The sequence below is a fragment of the Pongo pygmaeus genome, chromosome 19, assembly GCF_028885625.2.
Source record: "Pongo pygmaeus isolate AG05252 chromosome 19, NHGRI_mPonPyg2-v2.0_pri, whole genome shotgun sequence".
Classification (NCBI taxonomy): domain Eukaryota; kingdom Metazoa; phylum Chordata; class Mammalia; order Primates; family Hominidae; genus Pongo; species Pongo pygmaeus.
Window position 1 is genome coordinate 78,041,899 of NC_072392.2, and position 25,321 is coordinate 78,067,219.

The 25,321-nt window shown below is 49.4% G+C and overlaps 1 protein-coding gene across 1 annotated transcript; it reads right to left on the reverse strand.

The window, feature by feature from the left end:
* Positions 1-382: 382 nt before the first annotated feature.
* KIF18B (kinesin family member 18B) lies at positions 383-23,396 on the reverse strand. The gene is given in 16 exon segments (XM_063657176.1): positions 383-2,126; positions 2,128-2,194; positions 2,683-2,769; positions 3,745-4,297; positions 4,538-4,743; positions 7,324-7,451; positions 7,774-7,960; positions 8,375-8,475; positions 8,614-8,688; positions 9,595-9,771; positions 9,905-10,102; positions 10,179-10,289; positions 10,503-10,607; positions 10,931-11,088; positions 11,704-12,030; positions 22,942-23,396. Coding segments are annotated over 16 exon segments (2,556 nt in total). The 5' UTR covers positions 22,955-23,396; the 3' UTR covers positions 383-2,063.
* Between the last annotated feature and the right edge of the window lie 1,925 nt (positions 23,397-25,321).

Sequence of the window (25,321 nt, forward strand, 5' to 3'; positions counted from 1 at the left end):
TGGAAGTCACGAGCCAGGTGGACGGGTGTCGGCAGAGCAGACTGCACTGGACTTAGGCCTGCGGGGCTTAGCTTGGAGCCTCACCTAAGACCTCGGGGCCACTAAGAAGGCAGAACTCCTAGCAACCCACCCCCAGGGCTGTAGAAGGGTGGAACAGACCTCCAGGTGCAATTACTCCCAAGCCCACAGAGAAGAGGAGGCCCTTTAGGGCGTATTGGGCTGTGGAGTGAAGAGCCAGACTCAGACCTCAGGCTCTAGGAGGAGGCAGAGTGAGAACTGTTTTCTGTATACACTCAGAAGTTTCCTGAGGTCTTAAGAGTAGGAAGGTGAGAAAGGGAAGGTGTTGCCATCCTATCTAGGTGTACAGAGAGACACACACACCAAGGATGGAGATGGTTTATTGTTATACCAAAAATATATGTATATATCTATATACATATGCAGAAATAAAGGATCAGAAGGCTATAAACCCAAGTATCATTAGCATTTATATCCAGGTGCAGCATTAAGGCTGAATTCCCCTTTTTTTACACTTTATTTTACACTGAACGTGTATCCTATGTACAATAGAGTGAAGCAATAAAGCTGTCTTCATTTGGAAATCAAGGCACCATTATCATCCACATCTTCACCAGGACTGTGGTTGGGGACTGAGGGGAGTAGGGATGAAGATGTCCCTCTCAGAAACCAGGAAGAGCCAAGCTGCGACTCCCTGCTCCCCAACCCATCCTCATTCCTCCTCCACTGCCTGTGGCCATCACCGTGGGGCCTGTGCTAGAGACAGGTGGGGAAAAGAGCCCAAGAGCCATCTGCCTGCATAGAGGGCATCATAAATGAGAGGGGAGGCCGGGCGCGGTGGCTCACGCCTGTAATCCCAGCACTTCGGGAGGCCGAGGCGGGTGGATCACGAGGTCAGGAGATCGAGACCAGCCTGGCTAACACAGTGAAACCCCGTCTCTACTAAAAATACAAAAAAATTAGCCAGGCGTGGTGGTGGGCGCCTGTAGTCCCAGCTACTCGGGAGGCTGAGGCAGAAGAATGGCGTGAACCCAGGAGGCGGAGCTTGCAGTGAGCCGAGATCGCGCCACTGCACTCCAGCCTGGGCGACAGAGCGAGACTCCATCTCAAAAAAAAAAAAAGAAGGGGGAACATGGCAGCACCTTTAAAACAACAACACGGGCCAGGTGCGGTGGCTCACGCCTGTAATCTCAGCACTTTGGGAAGCTGAGGCAGGCGGATCATCTGAGGCCAGGAGTTCAAGACCAGCCTGGCCAACATGGAAAAACCCCCTCTCTATTAAAAAGATGAAAATTAGGTGGGTGTGGTGGTGGACGCCTGTAATCCCAGCTACTTGGAAAGCTGAGGCAGGAGAATTACTTGAACCCAGGAGGCGGAGGTTGCAGTGAGCCAAGATCGTACCACTGCACTCCAGCCTGGGTGACAGAGTAAGACTCCATCTCAACAACAACAACAACAACAAACAAACAAACAAAAAAACAAACCACGAAAAACAAAAAACAGCAGTACATTAACACTCACAAATGAATATGTACATGCCAAGAAGCTGAGTGTAACAGGAGATTAACAGAGGGTGAGTAGCAGGATGGATGTCTGGGGAGGGATATTAATACAGCAAAGGTGTGTTGGCACTAATTGCTCCCAGGTAAGGAAGGCAGGTCCAGCTCCTGGTGCAGGTGGCTACAGGTCCAAGAGGGGTATCCAGCATAGAGGGGCTGATAGGTTAGGACACCTTGGTGGTCAGGACATTCTGGTGGTCAGGACACCTTGGTGACACCGTTCCCCACTGAGAGCGCTCTCCCCACCCTGATGTCCTTTCCAGTCCTCCAGTTGCTAGGGCACAGGGGACTCAAGGGCAGCTCTGCAGGCCAGTTGGTTGGGTGGCGGGGAGTGCAGCAAGGAAGGAGAGTGAGGCTCTGTCCCCGTCCTCCAGCCCACCTCCCACCTGTCTCATCAGCAGTGTCCCTGAGATGCTTGGCAATACCCTAGGCCCTCCTTTCTTCTGGGTCTCAGCTCCCCCTGTCCCCGCCTGCTGCTTGTCTTCATCAGCCTCCATGGCCCAGGCTATCCCTTTCCCTAGTGCCAGTCACCTGGGAGTACAAGGGGCCCAGCTGGCCTCTTCAAAGTGCTGCTGGGGAGGCGGGCAATGCGGCTGCGGCCACGGGAGACTGAGGAACTGAGGGAAGAAAGGAAGGAAGGTGGAAGGTTACGGCCCTGTCTCTGGACTATGGGTGTGCACTGAGTGGGGCATGTAAGTACTTGACACTAAGCCTTGAGAGCAAAGGATGCTGGGCACCAGCAGGAGCTTCCAGAGCTGGATCTAAGGGCGGGAGAGGCAGTGTGTAGGGTTGGGGACACGAGAGGAAAGTAGCAGTGAGGATGGAGAGTCCCTTTGCTGGATTAACGGTGTGCAACATCTCCTTCATAGATAAATGGATGCTGAGAGCCTTCCTCATGGATCAGCTCTGGGGTGATCCTGGGATAGCAAGGGCCAAGGAAACCTCAATTGGAGAACTAGATGCGGGCCCTGCTCACAGGACCTCAGCTGCTTGCTCCGGGGGTGCAGAGACAGAGACACTGGGGGCCCAGAGCCGGCCCAGGTGTCTACTGCCCTAGTGAGAGCGAGCTCCTTCTCCCAGACAGCTGACACCTCCCAAACCTCACCTCACAACGCGCTTCTTGCAGGCAGAGGTCCCAGGGAGAGAAGATGTTGGCTTGGGGCCCTTCATGGTGAACAGGGGCATGGGTGCCCTGGGGAGGGAGGAAGGGGAAGGAGGCTGATCAGCAGGGAACCAGAAGCAGGGCCAGCCACTTCCTCCCTCCAGCCCCCAGCTCGGGCATGGGGGAGGGTGGTTGGACAAGATGACCTCTGAGGTTTCTTCTACAAAGAGGTGGATTCCTCTTCCTGCCTTACTCTTCCTGGCTGACAGCTGAGTGACAGGCCTGCTCTGGGAGGACATCCAGATGTCAGTTTCTGGTGCACCCGGGGAACTGGAGTTCAAACAATTTCACCCTTCCACCTGCCCGGCTCTGCACTTGTTACCGAGAGCTGCTTCTCGGGCTGTGGAAGGGGCAGGGGCGTGGGTAGGCAGAGCCTGCCAGCCTCTGCCCGACAGGTGCAGGTCGTCTGCCACTGGTTCTTGGCCTTGGACTGTCCTGAGCAGGCTGCTGTTCCCCTCCCCTGCCATGTGTGTGGAAATGGGGAGTGACAGCTTCATCTTCTCACTGGAAAATACTGAACTGAGTTTTCTAAGGACCCCCTTTCCTGTTCCAGATGCTGGGCCGGCGGCCAAAATCTGGAGTAGAAGTGGCAGAAAGAGGTATTTCCCAGTGGAACATAGAATGCAACCCAGGCCAAAGAGCCCGAGTAAAGAGAGGAACAGTAGTGTTGGGCTCCCCTACTACATTCTTGTTCCCTGCTGACTCTTTCCAAGTTGGGGTCCCATTAGCTACTCATGAGCATGCTACAAACCAGCAGAGTGGGTGGCTTTGCAGCATGGACAGACCAGGCAGGGGCCCCAGGAGAAGTGATGCCTCCCTGGCAAATGTATATCCTGCTCTCTTGGGCCTGGGGAGCAAAGCGGATCACAACCAAAGGGGAACAGATAGGAACCGTCCCAGCTCTAAGAGTCAGGCTGTCCTCCATACTTCTCAGCAGCACCAAGAAGTCCCTTGCTGACCACTGACTTCCAGACAGGAGGGGTGGAGCGAGACTGGGAGACCTACCTGGGGATGAAGGGCTGGTCTAGCCTGCTCAGCTCCTGGGGGATTTTGTCCCAGCCAATGCATTCATGGAAACTGGGCTTTGAGGGAGGCTCCTCGGAGAGATCAAAGGTGGCATTGAGGTCTCCAGTGGGCAGGGCCAGCGGGGTGGAGCAGTTCTGCATGGCAGAAGGGCCCAGGGGCACCCGGCTTTTGATGACTGTGGCTGGGCAAAAGCGAGGGGAATGGCAGGGGGAGGAGGCCCTTTCTCCTTTGGGGGTGCTGGGCCCCTGTGAAGGTTGGGTGTCAGGCAGAGACCCTCTCCTCAGGCAGGGCAGGAAGGACTGGCGCTGGCGCTTGGTGCCCTGCTTTGGGGCCACGGGACTGTCTGGCTCCAAGGCCCTTGGTCTTCTCCTCTTCTTCTCCATGGGCCATCGGGACCCCTGGGCTGGGGTGCAGTTAGGTCCAGGCGGGATTCCCAGTGTGTGCAGGGGGCCACTCAGTCGCCTTGCCATGGTCCGGGTCACAGGGCCAGTGTATCCTGGAGGCTCTGGGCGGAGAGGAGACTGCACGGGGACTGCACAGAAGGAAGGAGAATTTGTAGAACTTGGGGAGCCAGACACTGGAGACATGAAGGAGCCCATAACCCCTCAGGTCTCCTGGGGCCTCTCTGTGTGCAGAAGTCTGAGATCCCAGGGGCCCAGCCTCCTACAGCAGCAAAACCCAGCAACTGAGGCCCCTGGACACCCTTTGGCCCCAGTGGGGCCTTGAAGACAGCACCTTGAAGACAGGCAGGGGAGAGCAGGATGAGACTCACTTGACTCTGAACACAGCTCCTGAGCCAGAGGTGCCCCCCTGGCCAGGCCAGAAGTCCTCGAGGCCTCTGCCCCAGGCTCAATTTTTTCCTCTTGCACCAGCTGCTGTAGGGTCTCAAACTCTGTAATCATGTCGGGCGTCAGAAGGTTGGCTGCTTGGAGCAGGGAGTACTGCCGCTGGGCCAGGCACAGCACCTTTAGGGCCAACCTGGAACAGAAGAAAGGGGATTCCCAGCCCTGCTCAGACTCAGCCTGACCAGGAGCCTCTATGCCATGCACCTGTCCTCATCACTCCAGCTGTGGTTGAGGAGCCTGAACTGGTCCCCTGGCTCCCTCCTGCCTCGCCCCAGACAGGCTAGCCAGACTCACCACCCTCTCAGCCACGGCTCCTGCTCTGCTATTGCTGAAGGCCAAGGCCGGCCAGGATGGCCACAAGTAATGGTGGGAGGTGTCACCCACTAAACACGCCCCATGACAAAGACAGTGATCTGAGAAGTAGGGAAAGGGCACTAGGTGGCCCTGGACTCAGAAGGTCTGAGTCTTCTCTTGGCTCTGCCACTTACTAGCGCTGCAATCATGAGTTCATCTACCCTAAGGGCAGTGCAAGGGGGCAGTTAAGAGCCCAGCTCAGGTCAGACTGCCAGTTTCCCGCTCACATCCTGGCTCCAATACCTCCCAGCTGTGTGATCGTGGATGCACTGGTTAACCTCAGTCTCCACAACCTTAGAATGGGGATAACAAAGGCACCCACCTCATAGGGTTATTGGAAAGGCTGAATGAGTTACTTTACAGACGAAATGTTTAAGGAATACCTGACATATAATAAGCACTGTAGGTCCAGCTAACTATTGTTTCCTGTAAAATGGAAATAATATCATCTTGCTGGTTAGGATAAGAGGAGATTATGTAAGATAGGGTATGTTCATCATGGTTCTAAGAAGGCCCTCAAAAACGCATTCCGTCTATGCTTTCTATTTAATGATTGGGATCCTGAAAAAGTATGTGTGAATCAAGGCATATTTCACAGGCACTGGGGGGCTATTTAAAGGAAATTATGAGGGTAATGAGATTATTGATGTTGTAAATTTAGATTCTAATAAAGCATATTTTTTTCTGTAAGGCACACCTATGATAAAAGAATAAACACAATTATCTCAGTGGGAATTATCCATGGAAAATGATTTATCCTCAGGTAGTTCTACCGGCCTGGACATCTCTGAAGCCCCCTCCACTGCCCTCAGTCAGGGTGTGCTCAGGGAACACAAACTCATTTTATAAAGCAGCCTCAAGGCCTTTTTGAAAAAAGGCAGGATATAAATTAAAATGGACACAGAGGAAACTCATTCTATATCTGCACGAGCCACACATTACAAGGAAGATTAGACAATTGTGAAGCGTGTGCGTTTGGGGGAAATATCCAGGCTCTGGCCCCATCCCTCTTGCTATGTGAGCCTGGACAAAGGCTTCAGTGCCCCATCTGACAAATGGGGAGCTGGTCTAAATCAGGAGTTTTCAAATTAGGTTTCAAAAACCCATCAGACAGAGTAACTCTGTTTTGACTGTTCTATGCATTAGACTTCAGCTAAGATTTCATTTGAAGAAAAGTATTTTGTAGCTAAAAACAATAAAAAAAAAATCTGAAAAACCACTGAACTGGAAAATCTAAGATCTACTCAGTGCCCTAGTGGTCCAAGATTCTAAATTCTAAAATCAAAGGGAAATTACTTTCAACGATCTGGCTGTTAGGACATTTCCAAACATGGAGATTTGTCACATTTTATTAGTACTTCATCCCCAAGAAGTAGGGAGACTGGGGGCTATGATCCCCACTCAAGGCCAAGGTTGAAGCAATTTGTTGGAGACCACAAAGCCAGGGCAGAAATAAGGACCCTGGTGTCCTCTCTCCTCATAACAGGGGACGACCCCTAGCAGAGGGGCCCTGGGTCATCGGTAGGAGCTCATGGTTGTTCCCTGGGAGATCAGGGGGACGTCCCACCAGCGCATCCTTGCCTCTCCAGGGCCCCGGGCAGGACCTGATAGCAGGAGACAGATAATGAGCTGCCGATTATTCAGACTGCAGCATTTTTGCTGAGTCGGGAACAGACACTCCCTAACAAGAAATAAAATTAAACAGGCCCTTCTGTCCAGAAGCTTTAAATACACTGCCTAGCATGAAGCGTGCTGGAGAGGGAAGAGCGGAATGGCAGTAACAGAGCTAAGTGGCAGGGGATTTAGGAACTAGGGGCCAAGGAGAAAAATATTAGCAGCATCTTTCTATGAAGCATAGAAAGAATGGTCCAAAATCCATTTTTCTTTGGCTTTGATTAGTGGTTTGTATTTACTTCTGAGAAAAAATAGCCGCAATCAATCTGTTGATGAAGATACACGAAAAACACTGGCTCAGGAAGGCTGTCCCTTCCCCAGCCTGACATTCAGCTTCCCTTGGCTGTCCCCTCCTTGCTGTGGAAGGGCAGCCTGGCCTCAGACTGGAAAGCAAAGCCCAAGCCCCAGCCGCCGTGCCCTGACTCAGGGCCTGCTGGCTGCCTGGATGGACTCTGGCATTTTGCTTCCCTCTCCTGCTGGGCAGCCAGCTATGTAGAGGAATACGTAGAGGTGATAAGTTAATCGAGTAGGTGATGACAATAACAAGGAGGTGAAACCAGGTAAAGGACAGTGCTGATGAAGAGACAGAGCTTTTGTGATGTGCTTAACACCAATTCCCACCCCTAGGGAGGCTGAGCCCGTTGCTTCCCACCTTGATTCCAGAATACAGCAAGAAGATACCTACTGCTTCGAATGGTCCCCATCCAGTTCCCGTGCTGAGAGGTGGCCCATGACTGGCTTGGACTGCAGGGTCAGGCCAGGGGACTCTGGCAGTGCATGTGTGGGGTTCTGCTCTGGCATCTGGGTTGGAACCTAAAGAGGAAGAAGGCACAGGTAGAGGGGCCAGGATGGCCTCCCCATCTTTATAAACAGCTTCTAAAATCCTTCCCTCCTACAAGAGTGGAAATGAGAGCTCCTAGAATGACCAGGTGCTGGTCACTTCCAAACACACAAGGATCTGATAGACTATTTCTTCTTCCTGCACAGAATCTGAAATCCTCCTAATGACTAAGGTGCAAGACATCCACGTAGAGACGGGACTGAAGGGACTCTGAGTCACGGAGAGGCATTTTTTCCAATATTCCACCAGCTCCAAGCCCTCCTGATACCCAGGCCTCACACCCCCAAGTCCTACCTCCTCAGCTGGGCCTTCATCCTGGTCCTCTGGGGACTGCTCCTGGTCTGAAGAGTTCCCTTCCATGGCCCTCTCCACCTGGGCCTCCGTCCCCAGACTCTCCTCTTGAAGGGCTCTAGGCCCTGCAGGGAGCTCTGGGGTGCAGGGCTGGCTGGGAGGGTGGGGTGGCAAGGGGGAGCTGGGAAGGCTAAGCGGGAAAGGAGAGTTTGAGAGGCAGGATGTGAGCCAGGTAGGAGAGCAGGGAGCGGGTGGGATCTCTGTGGCACCCAGGTCGTATAGAGTCCATAAGGGACAGACGCTTAGGTGACAAATGGGCAGTAGCTGAGGGTAGGAGGAGTCAGGGATTTTCTGGTTTGAGAGACAATGACACACACCCCTAAGTTCACCTTCTCTCGAATAGTAGGCACTGCTCTTACGGGCTGGGGTGCTATTTACTCATTGGACACAGCACTCTAGGTGACAATCAGTTGCTGGGCGGGCACTGGGTGCAAACCCTTAACCCTAGGGATTGGAGCAGAAGCAAGGAGTCCTAGTCCTCCAGAAACTGGAGAAGAGGGCCTGGCTCCCCATCCCGGCTGAGTTGCAGGGCAGTGGAACTCACTGTTGTGGTGGTGGTCCCGACTTGGGAGATCCTGGGAGGTCTTGTGGTGGGGGCTGGCCTCCCCCCTCATATATTTGGAGCTTCTTCCTCAGAGCGGCTACCTGGAACAGAAGCAGCCCAGCCCCTGAGAGCCCCAGCTAAGCACAGAAGGGGAGGGGCAGACAGAGCCCCCGCCACACCCTCAAGCTCCTGCCTCTGGCTGTCGGCCCTCCAGCCTGCCCCCAAGGCGGGCTCCTCACCTCAGCCTGGAGCTGTTGGCAGATGGTAGCATACTGGCTGATGTGACAGTCCAGGCTGGTCACATTGCTCTTCAACTGAGATGGGGAACAGGAGAGAGATTTATTTGTTCATTCGCGATGGCCAGGCACTGCACTAGGTCTCACCCATGTCCCCATAACCCACCCTTGCAAGTGGGGAGACACAGCAGAGAAGGTCAGTATCATGCCTGAGACCACAGCGAGGGGCAGAAGATCCCTGACTCCATGATTAAGACCTTCTTGCCAGGGTTAGGGTGTTCTTGCAGTGGTCCCAGGAGAGCCAGGGCTCCCTGGGGGGAGGGAGGAAGACTCCCTGGGGGTCAAGCAGATGTGGCAGAAAGCATAGATTGGTGTTTATGTTTTGCAGAAAATATGCTCCTGCTGCTAAAAACAAGTCTGAACTAGATCACTGGCCAATGACAGGCCACCCTCCTGCCATCTCCCTTGGTTTTGGAGACCATCTTGCCCCTCTCAGCTGGTGGCTTCCCACCCAGGGATGGGGACTATGTGGCTTCTATCACAAAGACTCTCTGAAGACAGAGGAACTTCTTTTTTTTTTTTTTTGAGACAGAGTCTAGCTCTGTCGCCCAGGCGGGAGCGCAGTGGCATTATCTCAGCTCACTGCAACCTTCACCTCCTGGGTTCAAGCGATTCTTCTGCCTCAGCCTCCGGAGTAGCTGGGATTACAGGCGCCCACCACCATGCCCAGCAAATATTTGTATTTTTAGTAGAGATGGGGTTTCAGCTGGTCTCGAACTCCTGACCTCTGGTGATCTGCCTACCTTGGTCTCCCAAAGTGCTGGGATTACAGGCATGAGCCACCATGCCCAGGCCAGAGGAACTTCTTTCCTCTGCCTTGGGGATGCTTGGTCCAGGGATCTGTGGGAGCTGCCTGGGTGCCGCCCCTTCCTTCTCCCCGGCTGGAGCTGCCCCACACCCAAGCCGGCCCTGGCTGGCACGCACCGAGAGCCTGATCTCCTTGGCCCGGTCGGCATATTTGAGGGTGTTGTACGTGTCCTCGTAGGTCAGGCTGGAGGGGCTGATGGCAGCGATCATCACTGTGCGGCAGTTGCCCCCGAGGGAGTCTTTGAGCAGGCGGGTCAGTTTGCTGTCCCGGTAGGGCACATGGGTCTTGCGGCCCTGGGGGGCAGTGAGCAGGTGTGGGGTGAGGCGACTGATGGCACTGACCCAGGATGGGGCCCTGTGGCCTTTGGCCCTGGGTTCAGGTGCTCAGTTGAGCACCTGGGGAGAATGCTGGCCTGTGCTGCTTTACCTTTGCATCGGCCAAGGCATTGAGGACGTTGATGAGCGCCAGCAGAGAGCGGTTGATGTTGGCCCCCTCCCGCAGCCGCTCCCCCTTCGCATGGGTGCTGGATGCCCGCTCTGAGCCAGCCAGGTCAATCAGGCTCATCTTGGCCACCTGGACAGCCTGGGTCAGTCCTGGAACCCGGTCCTGCTGCTTCACGAAGATCTGAAGGCAGATGGCAGGCGTGAGGGGGAGATGGGCATCGTGAGCCCTGGTTTCAGGCTCTGACCCATGACCTCACCTGGAAGATGGCATGGGAGCGGGAGGAAGTCGCGTTGGCATCAGTGGGGTGCTGCGTGCGGTTACGATTCCCCCTGGTCAGCATCTCCAGCAGCTGCTCGGCTGAGGCTGGCTACAGAGGAGAGGCCCAGGAACGGGGCTGTGGGTTCCCCGATCAGGACTTTTCCGCTAACAGGAAGGGCTGCTCTTCTGAACCTACATCACCCCCTTGCTACCACCACCACTGCTACCACCATCACAGGACCCAGGGCATCCCCAAACGGTTTTGTGAGGGAACCCCGAAGACCCATGGGGCCGACCATCCTACCCGAGCCCAATCCCACACCTGGTGGAAAGAAAGTCCTTGCACCACCACCCCCTTGTCGGGGTCCTCGCGGATGGCAAGGGGCCCCTTGGGCTCCAGGAGGTCATGGATCTGCTCATTATACACCTGAGAAAGGAAGAAAGGAAGAGGCCTGAGGGAGAGCGGCCCATCAGGAAACCTCTCCCTAGCGGCTGGACAGGGGAGCTGAGGCCGGGATATATCTGAGACACCCACAGAAGTGGCGCTTTCCAGGACTGTGTTACATGACCACAGCAGGGTGAATGGGCAGGTGTCTCTAGTGCAGCATCTCACTGAGCAGTATCTATCTCCTTGAGGGGCGCCAGCTCTCCATTTCCTGCCACCCTGTCCCACACCAGCTCACTCCACTCCATGGGCTCACTTCCTCCCAGGTGGTTGTGAGAACGAGGCCCAGGGCAGGGGCAGCCGACCTCCTGGTAGCTGATGAGCACCTCGAAGCACTTCTCCTGCTGGCGGGCCTCCAGGCGCCTGTACAGTTCCACGGTGGTTAGGTACATGATGCCGGGGTCCCCCTCCCTTCCCAGCATGGTGTGTGTCTTCCCAGCTCCGGTGGCCCCGTAGGCAAACACTGCAGAGGACAGAGTAAGGAGGAGGACCCCAGTGCCTTGCCACCCAGCTTGGCCCTTCCCTCCTCCCTCAAGCCCCTTTCCTTTGCCTCCCGTGTTCCCTGGTCCACTGCTCCCACTAATCGCACCCTCCATGTTCCCGCTGCAGGGCTGGAGTTCTCTGTGTGTTTGTTCTGCTCCCCAATAGGCCAGTGGATTTGGGATGACTGGATCTCCACTATGGGTGCGGGCTATGCCTTCCTTTTGTAGGCGAGGCAGCTTTTGGTGTTGAAGGCCCACAGTTATCTCCCTCTTACCACTTACCCTGGTTTATCCCCACACACTGTGGGTGTGATCTGTGAGTGGTGTCTTCTCCCCTCTAGACTGTGAGCACCAAGTGGCCAGGAACTGTCCTGTCTGATGTGCTGTTGCAGCCCTGGGCCCAGTAGAGTGCCTCCCCCATAGACTGAATGAATGAATGAGGGTCCCACAGAGCATGATGGGACATTGTACAAAACTCCTTAGTAAATCGTGCCCTGCTTGGGGGAGGCGGGCACATGCCAGAAGACACATGAAACCCTTCCCTTAGGAGGAGGCAGGGAGGTCAGGCCACTGCCAGGCAGGGCTGAGGTTCTCACCTGAGCAGTTGTAGCCCTGGAGGAAGCTGTCTAGGACACTGTGCGTGGTGTGCTGGAACACGTCCTGTTGTGTGGACGCCTCACCAAAGACCCGGTCAAAGACAAACGTCAGGTCTTTGCCCTTCTTCTTGGGGCCATCATGGGTGCCACCCCATTTCAGGCCAGGGAACCCTCCATCGGGCTCCTCAGGGTTAAACACCAGCACCCGCTCGTCCACCACCTGAACCACTGGCCGCCGCTGACTGTCCAGCTCCCGAGGGGTGGGGGGCCGCACCCGTACCACCACTTGCAGCGTGCTGTCCTCCACTGCCATCACTGTGGTGACACCTGGGCGAGACATGGTGGAGCTGAGGACCAATCCCACCCCAGGCCTGACCAGGTGCCCCCTCAGCACTCCAAGGTCCCCTCCACCCACTCCCAATGACTGGTCTCTGTTTTATGCCTCAAGAGAGTAAAAATATTTGTGCCGAAACCAATTATATCTCTTTCTCACTTGAAATACCATCATTGTCATACTCAAATGACTATATATATATATACGTATATATATATACACATATATATACACATATATATACATATATATACACATATATACATATATACACATATATATACATATATATACACATATATATATACACATATATATATACACACATATATATATATATATATATTTTTTTTTTTTTTTTGAGACGGAGTCTTGCTCTGTTGCCCAGGCTAGAGTGCAATGGCATGATCTCGGCTCATTGCAACCTCCCCCTCCCAGGTTCAAGCGATTCCCCTGCCTCAGCCTCCTGAGTAGCTGGGATTACAGGCGCGTGCCACCATGCCCGGCTAATTTTTTTTGTATTTTTAGTAGTGATGGGGTTTCACCATGTTGGTCAGGCTGGTCTCAAACTCCTGACCTCATGATTCGCCCGCCTCGGCCTCCCAAAGTGTTGGGATTACAGGCATGAGCCACCGCGCCAGGCCTCAAATGACTATATTGTTGGAGGCCTCTTACTGGGCTTTCTAGTATGTTCCACGCATCCATTTGTCTATTCTTTTTTTTTTTTCTTACCTTTCATAACCCTCATGTATCTCTGTCTATTCTTGGGCCAGTGCCACACTGTTTCCACGATATTACTTTACAGTATGCTTTCCAGCTAGTAAGGCAAGAACCTCTTCATTACTCTTTCTTTTCTATAGCTTTCTTGGCTATTTTCAGGCATTTATTATGCTACTTGATTTTAAGAAAATTTTATCAATTCTACCTCCAACCTGGAGCCCTCTCCTCCCTCAAAAACCCTATTGGGGCTACAGTTTGAATTGTATTACATTTACATATTTATTATACTGAGCCTTTTATTTTATTTTTTTACTTTACATAAGCCTTTAGCAGCCAAGTGTATTAAACTCTTTCAGGCAAGATGGTGGCTACTGCCTTTCTTTTTGTTCAGATATTTTTTATGTCCTTCAATAAGATTTTATAGTTTTCTATCTCTTCAGTTAGTTCTGTAATTGTCCTTTTAATATATTTCTCAGGTATTTTATGTACTTAATTGCTCCTGTGGCCAGAACACTTTTCCCCATTTACATTTCCAGCTGATAATTACTAGTATGGAGGAACACAACTAATTTTATATATTCACACGATATCTACCACCCCCAAACTCTCTTATTAATTTCATTTATTTTTATTAGAACTTATTGGGTTTTCTAAGTATACAATTATGTATCAGAAGAGGAAAAAATTTTTACCTTTTCTTCTCCATATTCATGCCCAATATTTCATTTCTTGTCTACTACAGTCTCTAGAATTTCTAAAACAATGTTGAATAATAATGATGATAATGTGCATTCTTGTTTTGTTTCTGATTCTAAAGGAAATGGCTTTAGTGCTTCCCTATTTAGACACTAGTTTCATACAAGTAGTCTTTATCACATTAGCAATTTCTTCTATTCTTGTTTTACTTGGGGTTATTATTAGGAAAGTCTAGACTTTTATCAATGCTCTTTCAGCATCTCCATACACACACACACCCACACCCACACACACACACACACATATATATATTTTTTTTTGAGATGGAGTTTCACTCTTGTTGCCCAGGCTGGAGTGCAATGGTGCGATCTCAGCTCACTGCAACCTCTGCCTCCCAGGTTCAAGCAATTCTCCTGCCTCAGCCTCCCCAGTAGCTGGGATTACAGGCGCAAACCACCATGCCCAGCTAATTTTTGTAGTTTTAGTAGAGACAGGGTTTCGCCATGTTGGCCAGGCTGGTCTTGAACTCCTGACCTCAGGTGATCTGCCCACCTTGGCCTCCCAAAGTGCTAGGATTACAGGTGTGAGCCGCCGCACCCGGCCCTCCCAATATATTTATGTGCTTTTTTCTCCCTTATTTTGTTGCTATGGTAATTTATTAGATATTATTCCTGGTATCAAACCAACCATGCATTCCTGGAAAAAATCCTACCCTGGCCATAGTGAACGGTCAGACATGTCAATCTTTTCTTTTATAGCTTTTATGTCATACTTAAGAAGACATTTCTTCTCCAAGGTGATAAACCCTCTTCTTATATTTCTGTCTAATACTTTTTCTTTCTTACATTTAGGTTGTCATGGAGATGGAATTTTTTGTGTATGTGAACTGTGTAAGGAGGTTTCTAAATATCTTTTCTTTCTAATTGGTAAGCAATTATCCTCAAGGTCATTTATTTAATAGTACATTCTTCCTCCACCAATTTGAAATGCCAAATTTAACATAACTAAAGTCTCACAGAAACATGAATTTGTGGCTGGGTGTGGTGGCTCACACCTGTAATCCCAGCACTTTGGGAGACCAAGGTGGGCGGATCACCTGAGGTTGGCAGTTCGAGACCAGCTTGACCAACATGAAGAAACCCCATCTCTACTGAAAATACAAAATTAGCCGAGTGTGGTGGCACATGCCTGTAGTCCCAGCTACTTGGGAGGCTGAGGCAGGAGAATTGCTTGAACCTGGGAGATAGAGGTTGCGGTGAGCTGAGATTGTACCACTGCACTCCAGCCTGGGCAACAAGAGTGGAACTCCATCTCAAAAAAAAAAAAAAAAAAAAAAGGAACATGAATTTGTGCCAGGTGTGGTGGCTCGTGCCTGTAATCCTAGCACTTTGGGAGGCCGAGGTGGGCAGATCACCTGAGGTCAGGAGTTTGAGACCAGCCTGGCCAACGTGGTGAAACCCCGTCTGTACTAAAAATACAAAAATTAGTCGGGCACCGTGGCAGGCGCCTGTAATCCCAGCTACTCGGGAGGCTGAGGTAGGAGAACCGCTTGAACTTGGGAGGTGGAGGTTGCAGTGAGCTGAGATCACACCATTGTACTCCAGCCTGGGTGACAGAGACTCCATCTCAAAAAAAAAAAAAGAAACATGAATTTGTTTCTGGACTTTCTCTTCTGTTTCGTTATGTCCATTCGTTTTCCATTACTTCACTGTTGTAATTACTGTGGTTTTTATCATGTATCACCTCATTGCTCTTTTTCTTGGCTATTTTTAGGCATCTTGTCTTACATATGATTTTAGAATCAGCTTATGAACTTCTATGAAAAATCCTGCTAAGATTTTAATTTGGATTATTTTGAATTTATAGATTAATATGAGGAAAATTGGCATCTTTACAATATCAAGTGTTCCCGCCTAGGAACTGATATCTTTCCATTTATTCACACCTTTACCGTCTTTAATAAAATTTTATAATTTTCCTCACATGGGTATTATATATTTCTTGATAGGTTTATTACTAGTTATTACATAATATTTGCTATATTATGAATAGGCTCCTTATTCTATTTTTATTTTTTTTTTTGAGACTGAGTCTCGCTATCGCCCAGGCTGGAGTGCAGTGGCACGATCTCGGCTCACTGCAACCTCCGCCTCCCAGGTTGTCTTGTCTCAGCCTCCTAAGCAGCTGGGATTACAGGTGCACGTCACCACGCCCAGCTAATTTTTGTATTTTTAGTGGAGGTGGGGTCTCCAATTCCTGACCTCAAGCGATCCACCCACCTTGGCCTCCCAAAGTGCTGGGATTACAAGCGTGAGCTCTGCGCCCACCCACTCCTTTTAAAATTACATTTTCAAACTCCTTTTTTCCAGAAGATAGGAACGCTACTGATTTCTGAATGCAGATCTTGTATCTGGCCACATTGCTGAACTCCCTTATTGGTTCTAGTAGATTGTCATTGATTATCTTAAGTCTTTCAATTAAATGATGATATCGTTTGCAAATAATGACAGTTACTTTCTATTTTTAGCTCTTCTATGTTTAGTTCCCCACCTCCACTGCCCATTAGGAAGGTAGGAATGGGTGTTGAATTTTATCAAATGCTTTTTGGCACTTGCTGAAGTGATCACACATATTTCTCCTTTAATCTATTAATGTAGAGGGTGACTCAACAGATTTCCTAATGTTGACCTGGTAATAATTCCAAACATATATTTACTCATTCACTCATATCTTCTCCAGACCTCTCTCCCTGGTTTTTCATTTCTCTTTCGAAACACCATACCAAGGGTAGGGATGGAATTCTTGGAATGCATCGTACGTACCAAGGGTAGGGATGGAATTTTGGAATGCAGCCTGGAAAAGTTCAGCCCAACTCTAGGGATATATTTACACGGGTGAGGAACAGGGGCTGTTCCTGGGTGTTATGAATAGATGGATGCCTTCCAGGTAAAGACTAGCTTCCACTGGTGGGTCACAAATACCAAGGTCATTCAGCAAAGAAAAGTGACACTCTAGCAAACAGCTAAGGTTTTCCTTGGGGAATGAGACAGAACTGAGCTGATTTGAAACTCTTGTCCCCTCATCCCTAAACTTCTTAACTTCATCCCCATATAAAACAAGAAAAAGATATCAACCAACCATAATCCTTTTACATGTATGTAATACTATTCCTGTCCCAGCAATCAGATTGCCATAGTAAACATATTAGCTAAGTGCTCACTGTGTCAGGAACTGTTCAAAGTGCCTTACGCATATCATCTCCTTTTATTCGCATTGCGATCTCACAAGATGGATACTATTATTATACTCATTTTTCAATGAAGACATTGAGACAGAGAGGTTTAAGCAATTTGCCCAAGGTCTCAATGCTAGTGAGTGATGGAGCCCCATTCCAATCCAGGCAGTCTGACTACACATCGGGCTATACTGCCTTACAGTGACATTATATATTATGCTACAATGATCACATCATTGTAATAGTCCCTTATGTTTGTATAATAATTATAATTCCTTTTATGGAATTAGCATTCTGTATTCTACACTTTCAAATATATGGACTGTACCTAATTTTCTTTTTCTTTTTTTTTTTTTGAGACAGAGTCTCGCTCCGTCACCCAGACTGGAGTGCAGTGGCACGATCTTGGCTCACTGCAACCTCTGCCTCCCGGGTTCAAGCAATTCTTCTGCCTCAGCCACTCCAGTAGCTGGGATTACAGGCACCCACCATTATGGCCAGGTAATTTTTGTATTTTTAGTAGAGATGAGGTCTCACCATGTTGGCCAGGCTGGTCTCGAACTCCTGACCTCAGGTGATCTGCCTGCCTTGGCCTCCCAAAGTGCTGGGATTACAGGCGTGAGCCACTGTACCCGGCTGTACCTAATTTTCAACAGAGAGGGTTCCCGTCTCCTACTCTTGCAGACCTACCCCCAGGAAACTCCACTTTGACACCTGGGGAAGGGAAGGCAGAGGGTGCCTGGGTCCACATTTCCCGGCAGTCCCTGCTCCCCATGGGGAGGGCTTTAGCTGAGGAGGAGCCACAGAGCAGCCTAACATTCTAAGCAGGAAATTAAAAAGGGCACTGGCAAAGGAGTGCTCATAACCTTTACAGTTCTCTCCTCCCACCTCCTGAGGGCCAGTGTGGCTGAGTCTGTTTGCCTAATGAGATGTTTTCCTTCTTGCTGAGATGGTGCTGGGGGCATGGGGCACAAAGTGTGGATGACACTTGGCATAGCCGCCGCTAGGATGCCTGGGTCCTGGTCCCTGTTCAGCATCTGACCAAGGGGGATGTCTTTCCACAAGCCACACCAGGTCAATGTCGCATCAGCTTCCCTCTTTGAGAACCAGAGAAAACAGCTACGGATCTGCTCCCACCCCAGGGGATGGGGAGATTAATGAGAGAACGTGTGTCAAGTTTGCTTTGATCCTTGGTTGGAAAGAGCATTTCAGCCCAAAGTACAAGGGAGATGATTCTTTAATAAGATCTTCAGGATTCTCAGCCAGCCACAGTCACGTCCTGTTTCTAACCCAGGGCAGCTCATTAAAACCCAGAGGCTACTGCTCTGCCAGGCTGGGGCTGGGAAGGCAAGATTCTGTTATTTTGGGGATGGCCTGCTCTGCCCACCCTAGTAGAGACAGGCCCAGTGAGCCCAAGCTCCTCAGAAGTCCCTGGAGAAGAATTTCAGAGGACTTGAGGGAATCTCCCTGCAGACACTGGAAGCTGAAGAAGGTAGTAGGGGTGAGGGGGTAGGGGAAGAAGCCCAGCCCCTGGATGTCCTATTTTTACAGGTGATGCCGTAGCCCCCTTCATCTTTCCTTCACAACCCTAATACACTTGTTTTTTTGTCCTTAAACTCCAAGAGCAGGACCTTCTTCTGACATAGTCTGTGTACCCCAGGTGCCTGGGCACCCGGCCCAGCATGCAGCAGATGCTGAATTTGTCCTATGAATAAATAAAGGCCAGAGAAGAGCAGAGTCTGAATCCAAAAATCTAAAAATAATTATTATTACAGCTAACATTTACTCAGTGCTTACTATGAATTAGACACTATGCTAAGTGCTTTACAAATAGTGTTTAACTTTCACAACAATTGTTATATCCCTACCGTACAAAAGGAACATGAGGCACAGGAACTTGTCTCCCAAATGTGAAGTAGCAAGGCTAGAACGTGACCTTCTTCTGTCACCAGGGGCACTACCCCATCCTTAGGCTGTTCTGCCCTGCAACTGGGCTTGGGTAGCTCCCATCTCCCCCTCACCTTGGTACCCACAAAAGAACAGCACCCCCGGTCCACTGGTTCTTCCTACATGTGGTCATGCAGAGGAAGAAATTGTGTTCTTTTGTTTTTTTTTTTGAAGGCGGAGTCTTGCTCTGTCGACCAGGATGGAGTGCAGTGGCGCAAGCTTGGCTCACTGCAAGCTCCGCCTCCCGGGTTCACGCCATTCTCCTGCCTCAGCCTCCCGAGCAGCTGGGACTACAGGCGCCCGCCACCACACCCGGCTAATTTTTTGTATTTTTTAGTAGAGGCGGGGTTTCGCCGTGTTAGCCAGGATGGTCTCGATCTCCTGACCTTGTGATCCGCCCGCCTCGGCCTCCCAAAGTGCTGGGATTACAGGCGTGAGCCACCGCGCCTGGCCTTTTGTTTTTTTAAATAGACAATCATAAGGCTGTAATTGATGATAGTGTTGTTAGTTTCTTCCTAATCTTCTTTTATTTTTATTTATTTTTCTTATCTTACATTTCTGGTTAGGACCTCCAGCACAATACTGAATAAAAGCAGTAATAGTGAGTATCCTCGTCCCTTTCCTGATTTTATAAAGAATGCTTCTACTATTTCACACTTTGTTGGTTTAAGGAAATTTGTCTCCATTTCTAGTTTACCTATATATATTTAAAAGCTATGAATGGATATTGAACTTTATTGAATTCTATTTTCTTTTTCTTTTCCTTTTTTATTTTTTTAGACCAGGTCTCATGTTGTTGCCCAGGCTGGAATGCAGTGGTGGGATCACTGCTCACAGCAGCCTTGAACTCCTGGGCTCAAGCCATCTTCCCACTTCATCACATCACCTACCTCCCCAGTAGCTGGGACCACAGGTGTGCCACCATCCCTGGCTAATTTTTAAATTTTTTGTAGAAATGGTGTCTCACTATGCTGCCCAGGCAGATCTCCAACTCCTAGCCTCAAGCAATCCTCCCACCTCAGCCTCCCAAAGTGCTGGGATTATAGGAGTGAGCCACCACACCTGCTCCTATTGAATTGTATTTCTGTGCCTAATGAGATATGTTTGCTCTTTAAATCTCTAAATGTGTAAATTGTATTAATAGATTTTCCAATGTTAAACCATTCTTGCATTCTTGGGATAAATTCAACTTGGTCATAATCTAGTTTTTAAATACATAACTGGTTTCTGATTGCTAATATTTTATTAAGATTTTTGCAACTACATTAACGAAACAGATTGACTTGTACTTTTTTTTTTCTTTTTTGAGATGGAGTTTTGCTCTTGCTGCCCAGCAGCCTGGAGTGCAATGGCACGGTCTCAGCTCACTGCAACCTCCGCCTCCCTGGTCCAAGCGATTCTCCTGCCTCAGTCTCCCAAGTAGCTGGGATTACAGGTGCCTGCCACCTCGCCTGGCTATTTTTTGTATTTTTAGTAGAGATGGGGTTTCACCATGTCGGTCAGGCTGGTCTCACACTGCTGACCTCAGGTCATCTACCTGCCTTGGCCTCCCAAAGTGCTGGTGCTGGGATTACAAGCGTCAGCCACCACGCCTGGCCTGACTTGTAATTTTCGTTGTGTCATTTTTGATATCATAAAATAGACTCAACATATTTTCTCTTTTTTATAGGGAGAGTTTGTATAAAGTAGAATCATCTTTTTCAATTGCCTGTAAGTTTCTGGTGGAATTTGGTATAGGTTTTTCATGCCTGTGAAGATACATTTTAAACTAACTCAATTTCCTCTGTGGAAAATTGAATTCCTCAATGGAATAGTGCTAGATCTAGTCAAAATTTCCATAACTTCTTTAGTCAGTTTTGGCAAGTTGTTTTTTCCCAGAAAATTTTCCAAAGGCAAGGCCGGGCGTGGTGGCTCATGCCTGTAATCCCAGGACTTTGGGAGGCCGAGGCGGGTGGATCACGAGGTCAGGAGATCGAGACCATCCTGGCTAACAAGGTGAAGCCCTGTCTCTACTAAAAATACAAAAATTAGCCGGGCATGATGGCGGGCGCCTGTAGTCCCAGCTACTTGGGAGGCTGAGGCAGGAGAATGGCGTGAACCCAGGAAGGAGGTGGAGCTTGCAGTGAGCCGAGACTGTGCCACTGCACTCCAGCCTGGGCAACAGAGCGAGACTCTGTCTCAAAAAAAAAAAGAAAATTTTTCAAAGCCATTGTCAAAAAGAACGTTCCATTGCCATTTCTCTTTCTTTTAATCTCTGTAACTGAAGTATGTCCCTATTTTTGCTCCTAAGATCTTTTTTGTGTGTTTTATTTATTTCTCCATCAGTATTGCCAGAGGTTTTTTTAATTATTATTCTTTTCTAAGATACAGCATTTGACTAAAATAATCCTCTCTATTATATGATAAAACTCTATTTCATTGATTCTGCTTTTAGCTTATTTATTTATTTATTTATTGAGACAGTGTCACTCTGATGTCTAGGGTGGAGTGCAGTGGTGCAATCACGGGTCACTGCAGCCTTGACCTCCTAAGGCTCAAAAGATCCTCCCACCTCAGCCTCCTGAGTAGCTGGGATCACAGGCACACGCCACCACATCCCCCTAATTTTAAATTTTTTTATAGAGATGGGGTTTCACCATATTGCCCAGGCTGGTCTTGAACTCCTGGGCTCAAGCTGTCCACCCGCCTTGGTTTCCCAAAATGCTGGGATTACAGGTGTGAGCCACCATGCCCAGTCTTATCTTCTTTTCTATTCTACATATGTTCTCTGCTGTTCTGTCTTATTTAAGTTTGATATTTGCCTCATTAACTTTCAGCTTCTTAAACAAAATGTTCTAATATAAGCATTTAAGACTATAAATTGCCCTCTAAGTATCACTTTAACTGCATCCCACAAGTTTTATAAGTAGTATTTTTATAATTGCTCCATGTTAATTATCTTTTAATTACAATTATGAGTTCCTATTTGACTGACTTAAGTGTATTTTTAAAAAATTTCAGGCCGGGCATGGTAGCTCATGCCTGTAATCTCAGCACTTTGGGAGACCGAGGCGGGTGGATCACCTGACGTCAGGAGTTTAAGATCAGCCTGGCCAACATGGTGAAACCCCATCTCTACTAAAAATACAAAAAATTAGCCGGGCGTGGTGGCGGGTGCCTGTAATGCCAGCTACTCCAGAGGCTGAGGCAGGAGAATCACTTGAATCCGGGAGACGGAGGTTGCAGTGAGCTGAGGTGGTACCATTGCACTCTAGCCTGGGCAACAAGAGTGAAATTCTGTCTCAGAAAAAAAACAAAAAACAAAAAACAAAATCCAAACATGGGCTGGGCACAGTGTCTCATGCCTGTAATCCCAGGACTTTGGGAAGCTGAGGTAGGAGAATAGCTTGAGGTCAGGAGTTCAAGACCAGCCTGGGCAACATAGGGAGAATTTGTCTCTACTTCCAAAAAAAAAAAAAAATTGTAAACGTGGTATTTATAACTTAATTGCTTATGTAAAGAGATTATGTTTTATACAATACTCTGATAATTGTTTTTTTTGTTTTTTTTTTTTTTGAGACGGAGTCTTGTTCTGTCGCCCAGGCTGGACTGCAAGCTCCGCCTCCCGGGTTCACGCCATTCTCCTGCCTCAGCCTCCCGAGTAGCTGGGACAACAGGTGCCCGCCACTACGCCAGGCTAATTTTTTGTATCTTTAGTAGAGATGGGGTTTCACCGTGTTAGCCAGGAGGATGGTCTTGATCTCCTGACCTCGTGACCCGCCCGCCTCGGCCTCCCAAAGTGCTGGGATTACAGGCGTGAGCCACCACGCCGGCTGATAATTGTTTAGATTTGTTTTGTCGCCAGGTAGAAAAACAATTTATAAATTTATAAAATATGCTACATGTATACTTTTTTAACTTCTATTTTATTTTTTTGCAACAGTATACATGTATACTTTTTAAAAAAGGTATAAATGGAATTTGGTTAGATAATATAAAGACCAACATCTTAAAATAACTCTCTAGGGGTAGGGAAATTCAACAATAAAATAGGCAGAGAATGACTGGATACCTTTGTACTTGTTGAAGCATGGGATGCAGTGACTGGGGAAGAAATAGAATAGGGAGAAGATTGGAGAAAGCAATATAACAGTGAGATGTTCTCCTTTAAACTAGGCTTAACTTCTCTGAGCCTCAGTTTTCCAACCTGTAAATTGTAAATAATATTAGTATCTACCCCATATATTTGTGAAGATTAAATGAGTTCATTCAAACCTGGTAAGTGCTCAATAGATATTAGTATTACTGTTAGAATTATATGACATACGGCATTTTCCCATGACGATGGAGGAACCAGTGTCTTCAGTAAAATTCCTTAAGTTCTGTGGCACAGACCAGGCTTAATCCTTTCCATGTCACTTCAGTTCCCTAAAAGGTCAAAGCTATGGGGAGATGCATCCTAGGAGCAGTAACAAAGGCCTGGTCTTCTGTCATATAAATGTTCTTTCACTTGTTCCTTCATTCAATCAAACATTTGGTCAGGCGCGGTGGTTCACATCTGTAATCCCAGCACTTTGGGAGGCCGAGGCGGCGGATCGCCTGAGGTCAGAAGTTCGAGACCAGCCCGGCCAACCCTGTCTCTACTAAAAATACAAAAATTAGCTGAGTGTGGTGGTGGGCGCCTTTAATCCCAGCTACTCGGAAGGCTGAGGTAGGAGAATCGCTTGAACCCGGGAGGCTGAGGTTGCAGTGAGCCAAGATCGCGCCATTGCACACCAGCCTGGAAGACAGAGAGAGAGAATCCATCTCCAAAAAAAAAAAAAAAAAAAAAAAAAAATTTACTGCGTGCTACAGCCACCGGCACGTGCAGCTCTGCAATCGGTTCAGTAGGTGGGTGGAGAGGGGCTTACCTACTCCACACTGACATGCAGGGAGTCCCAGGCCTTTAGTTCTAGTGTGCAGAAGAGCCCAATTCTTCCTCACTCGCGAGCAGGAGGACCTTTCACGGGGCCGACGTACAGAGGGCCAGGCCCCGGTGGCAGATGTGCAGGCCCAGTCTAGGTCCAGCATAGATGAGCGGAGGGGTCCTGACCACCCGTACGAGTGTGTAAGGAAGCGCTCCGCTTCCCTCCCAGTTTAAAGGGGTCCATGCAGAGCCTGCCGGGGCGGCAGCAAAGCTCGTTCTCCGCGCCGCACCTTGACGTGCAGCACAAAAGAGGCCTGGCACAGGCCCCAGCCCGGAGCAGCTGGGTCTGCGCGTCCGAGACCTGAGAGCAGGCGTTCGCGCGGTCGGCTCCGCCGTGGGCCAGGGCTTACCTTTCGTCGGTTCTCCGCCGCTGGCGTCGCTGCTTGCTTGCGGGTCCCACAGCCACACCACAGACAGGAGTACCCACCCCAGGAGAGCGCGCCCCACACCCTCCCCTACCCGCGCCAACCTCCAGCCTGCGCCTCGCGTTCAAATTAGCCGGGCGGGCCGGACCGTGCTTCCTATTGGTCAGCGTCCGGATCGCTGATTGGCTGCTTCCTAAGTAACAAAGTGTTGCGCGAGCCGTTCACGGTGCGCTTGCGCACTTCCTCTTCCTGTCGGCTGAAGGTTCCCAGCGGTGTCTCCGGGGTTGGACTCACGAGAGTAGCGGGCAGAAGCCACCGCAGGGTTGGGATACGTGGGGTCACAGCCAGTCTCTGTGGTCCCCGGGGCTAGGCTTAGCACCATTTACAGCAACCAGACATCCAACAGGTGTTGAAACCTGTTTTTTCTGTAGGCTAAATTCACATCCGTTTGTCAAGAGGGGATTGTCAACCGCTGTCCAGCGTCTCTTTCCGCTGCGGGCCCATCCCAAGATGAACTTAAAGGACAGCCTTGATGTGGCAAAGCCGGCGGACGCCAAGAATGGCAATTCCATCCGCTTGGCTTTGACAGTGTCAGAAGCATGATGCCTGATGATTGCGTATGAGGGTCGGCCCCTTACGGCAGCGGTGGGGTGCACTGCCTCCGTAGTACACCGCTGCCCGATGCTTGGATTCTGGTGGGCCCACCTCATGCTGATCTCCAACACCGGAGGTTGTGGGAGTTGAAGAGTTTCCAGTTGTGGCTCAGTTACTAACTAGTGCTGAGACTGCGAGGCACTTCAGCTCTCTGAGTGTCAGTTTCCTCATCTATAAAATGGGGCCGATATCCTGCCCTTCTTACTCACCTAGGACAGCGTAGGTATGAAAGCCTTCCAACGTCCCCAGCATATGTAAGGGATAACTTTTATACATTCGATTAGAACCAAATAGGTGAAGGCTGCAAAGAGCCAGGTGCTCATTACTTTCAGTAAATCTTCAGTGCATCTGTTCCCACACTGGGACTATGAGCAGGTTTGGGGTATGTAAGATAAGGGGGAGGCAAAACTCCCTTATCAGACTTGCCATCAGGATAAGGGTTACTATTTAATACCTAATTGACTTGGCCCAAACTCATTCACCTCCCTGGACCCCAACTGACCCCTATACAATAGAATAGCATTGCTGGTTTGGTGGGGTTAAAACCAGAAAATTATGTGGAGGTGCTGGTCATTGTAAAACTACAAGAAATTTGGAGTACTCTTGCCATCTCCACTAGCCATGATAAATAAAAACAAAAAATAAAGGATGGCGTACAGCATAAGGGTCTCTTCCTCTCTTACTGGGATGTGTATTTTAACAGAGGTTTTGGCTTCCCAGGA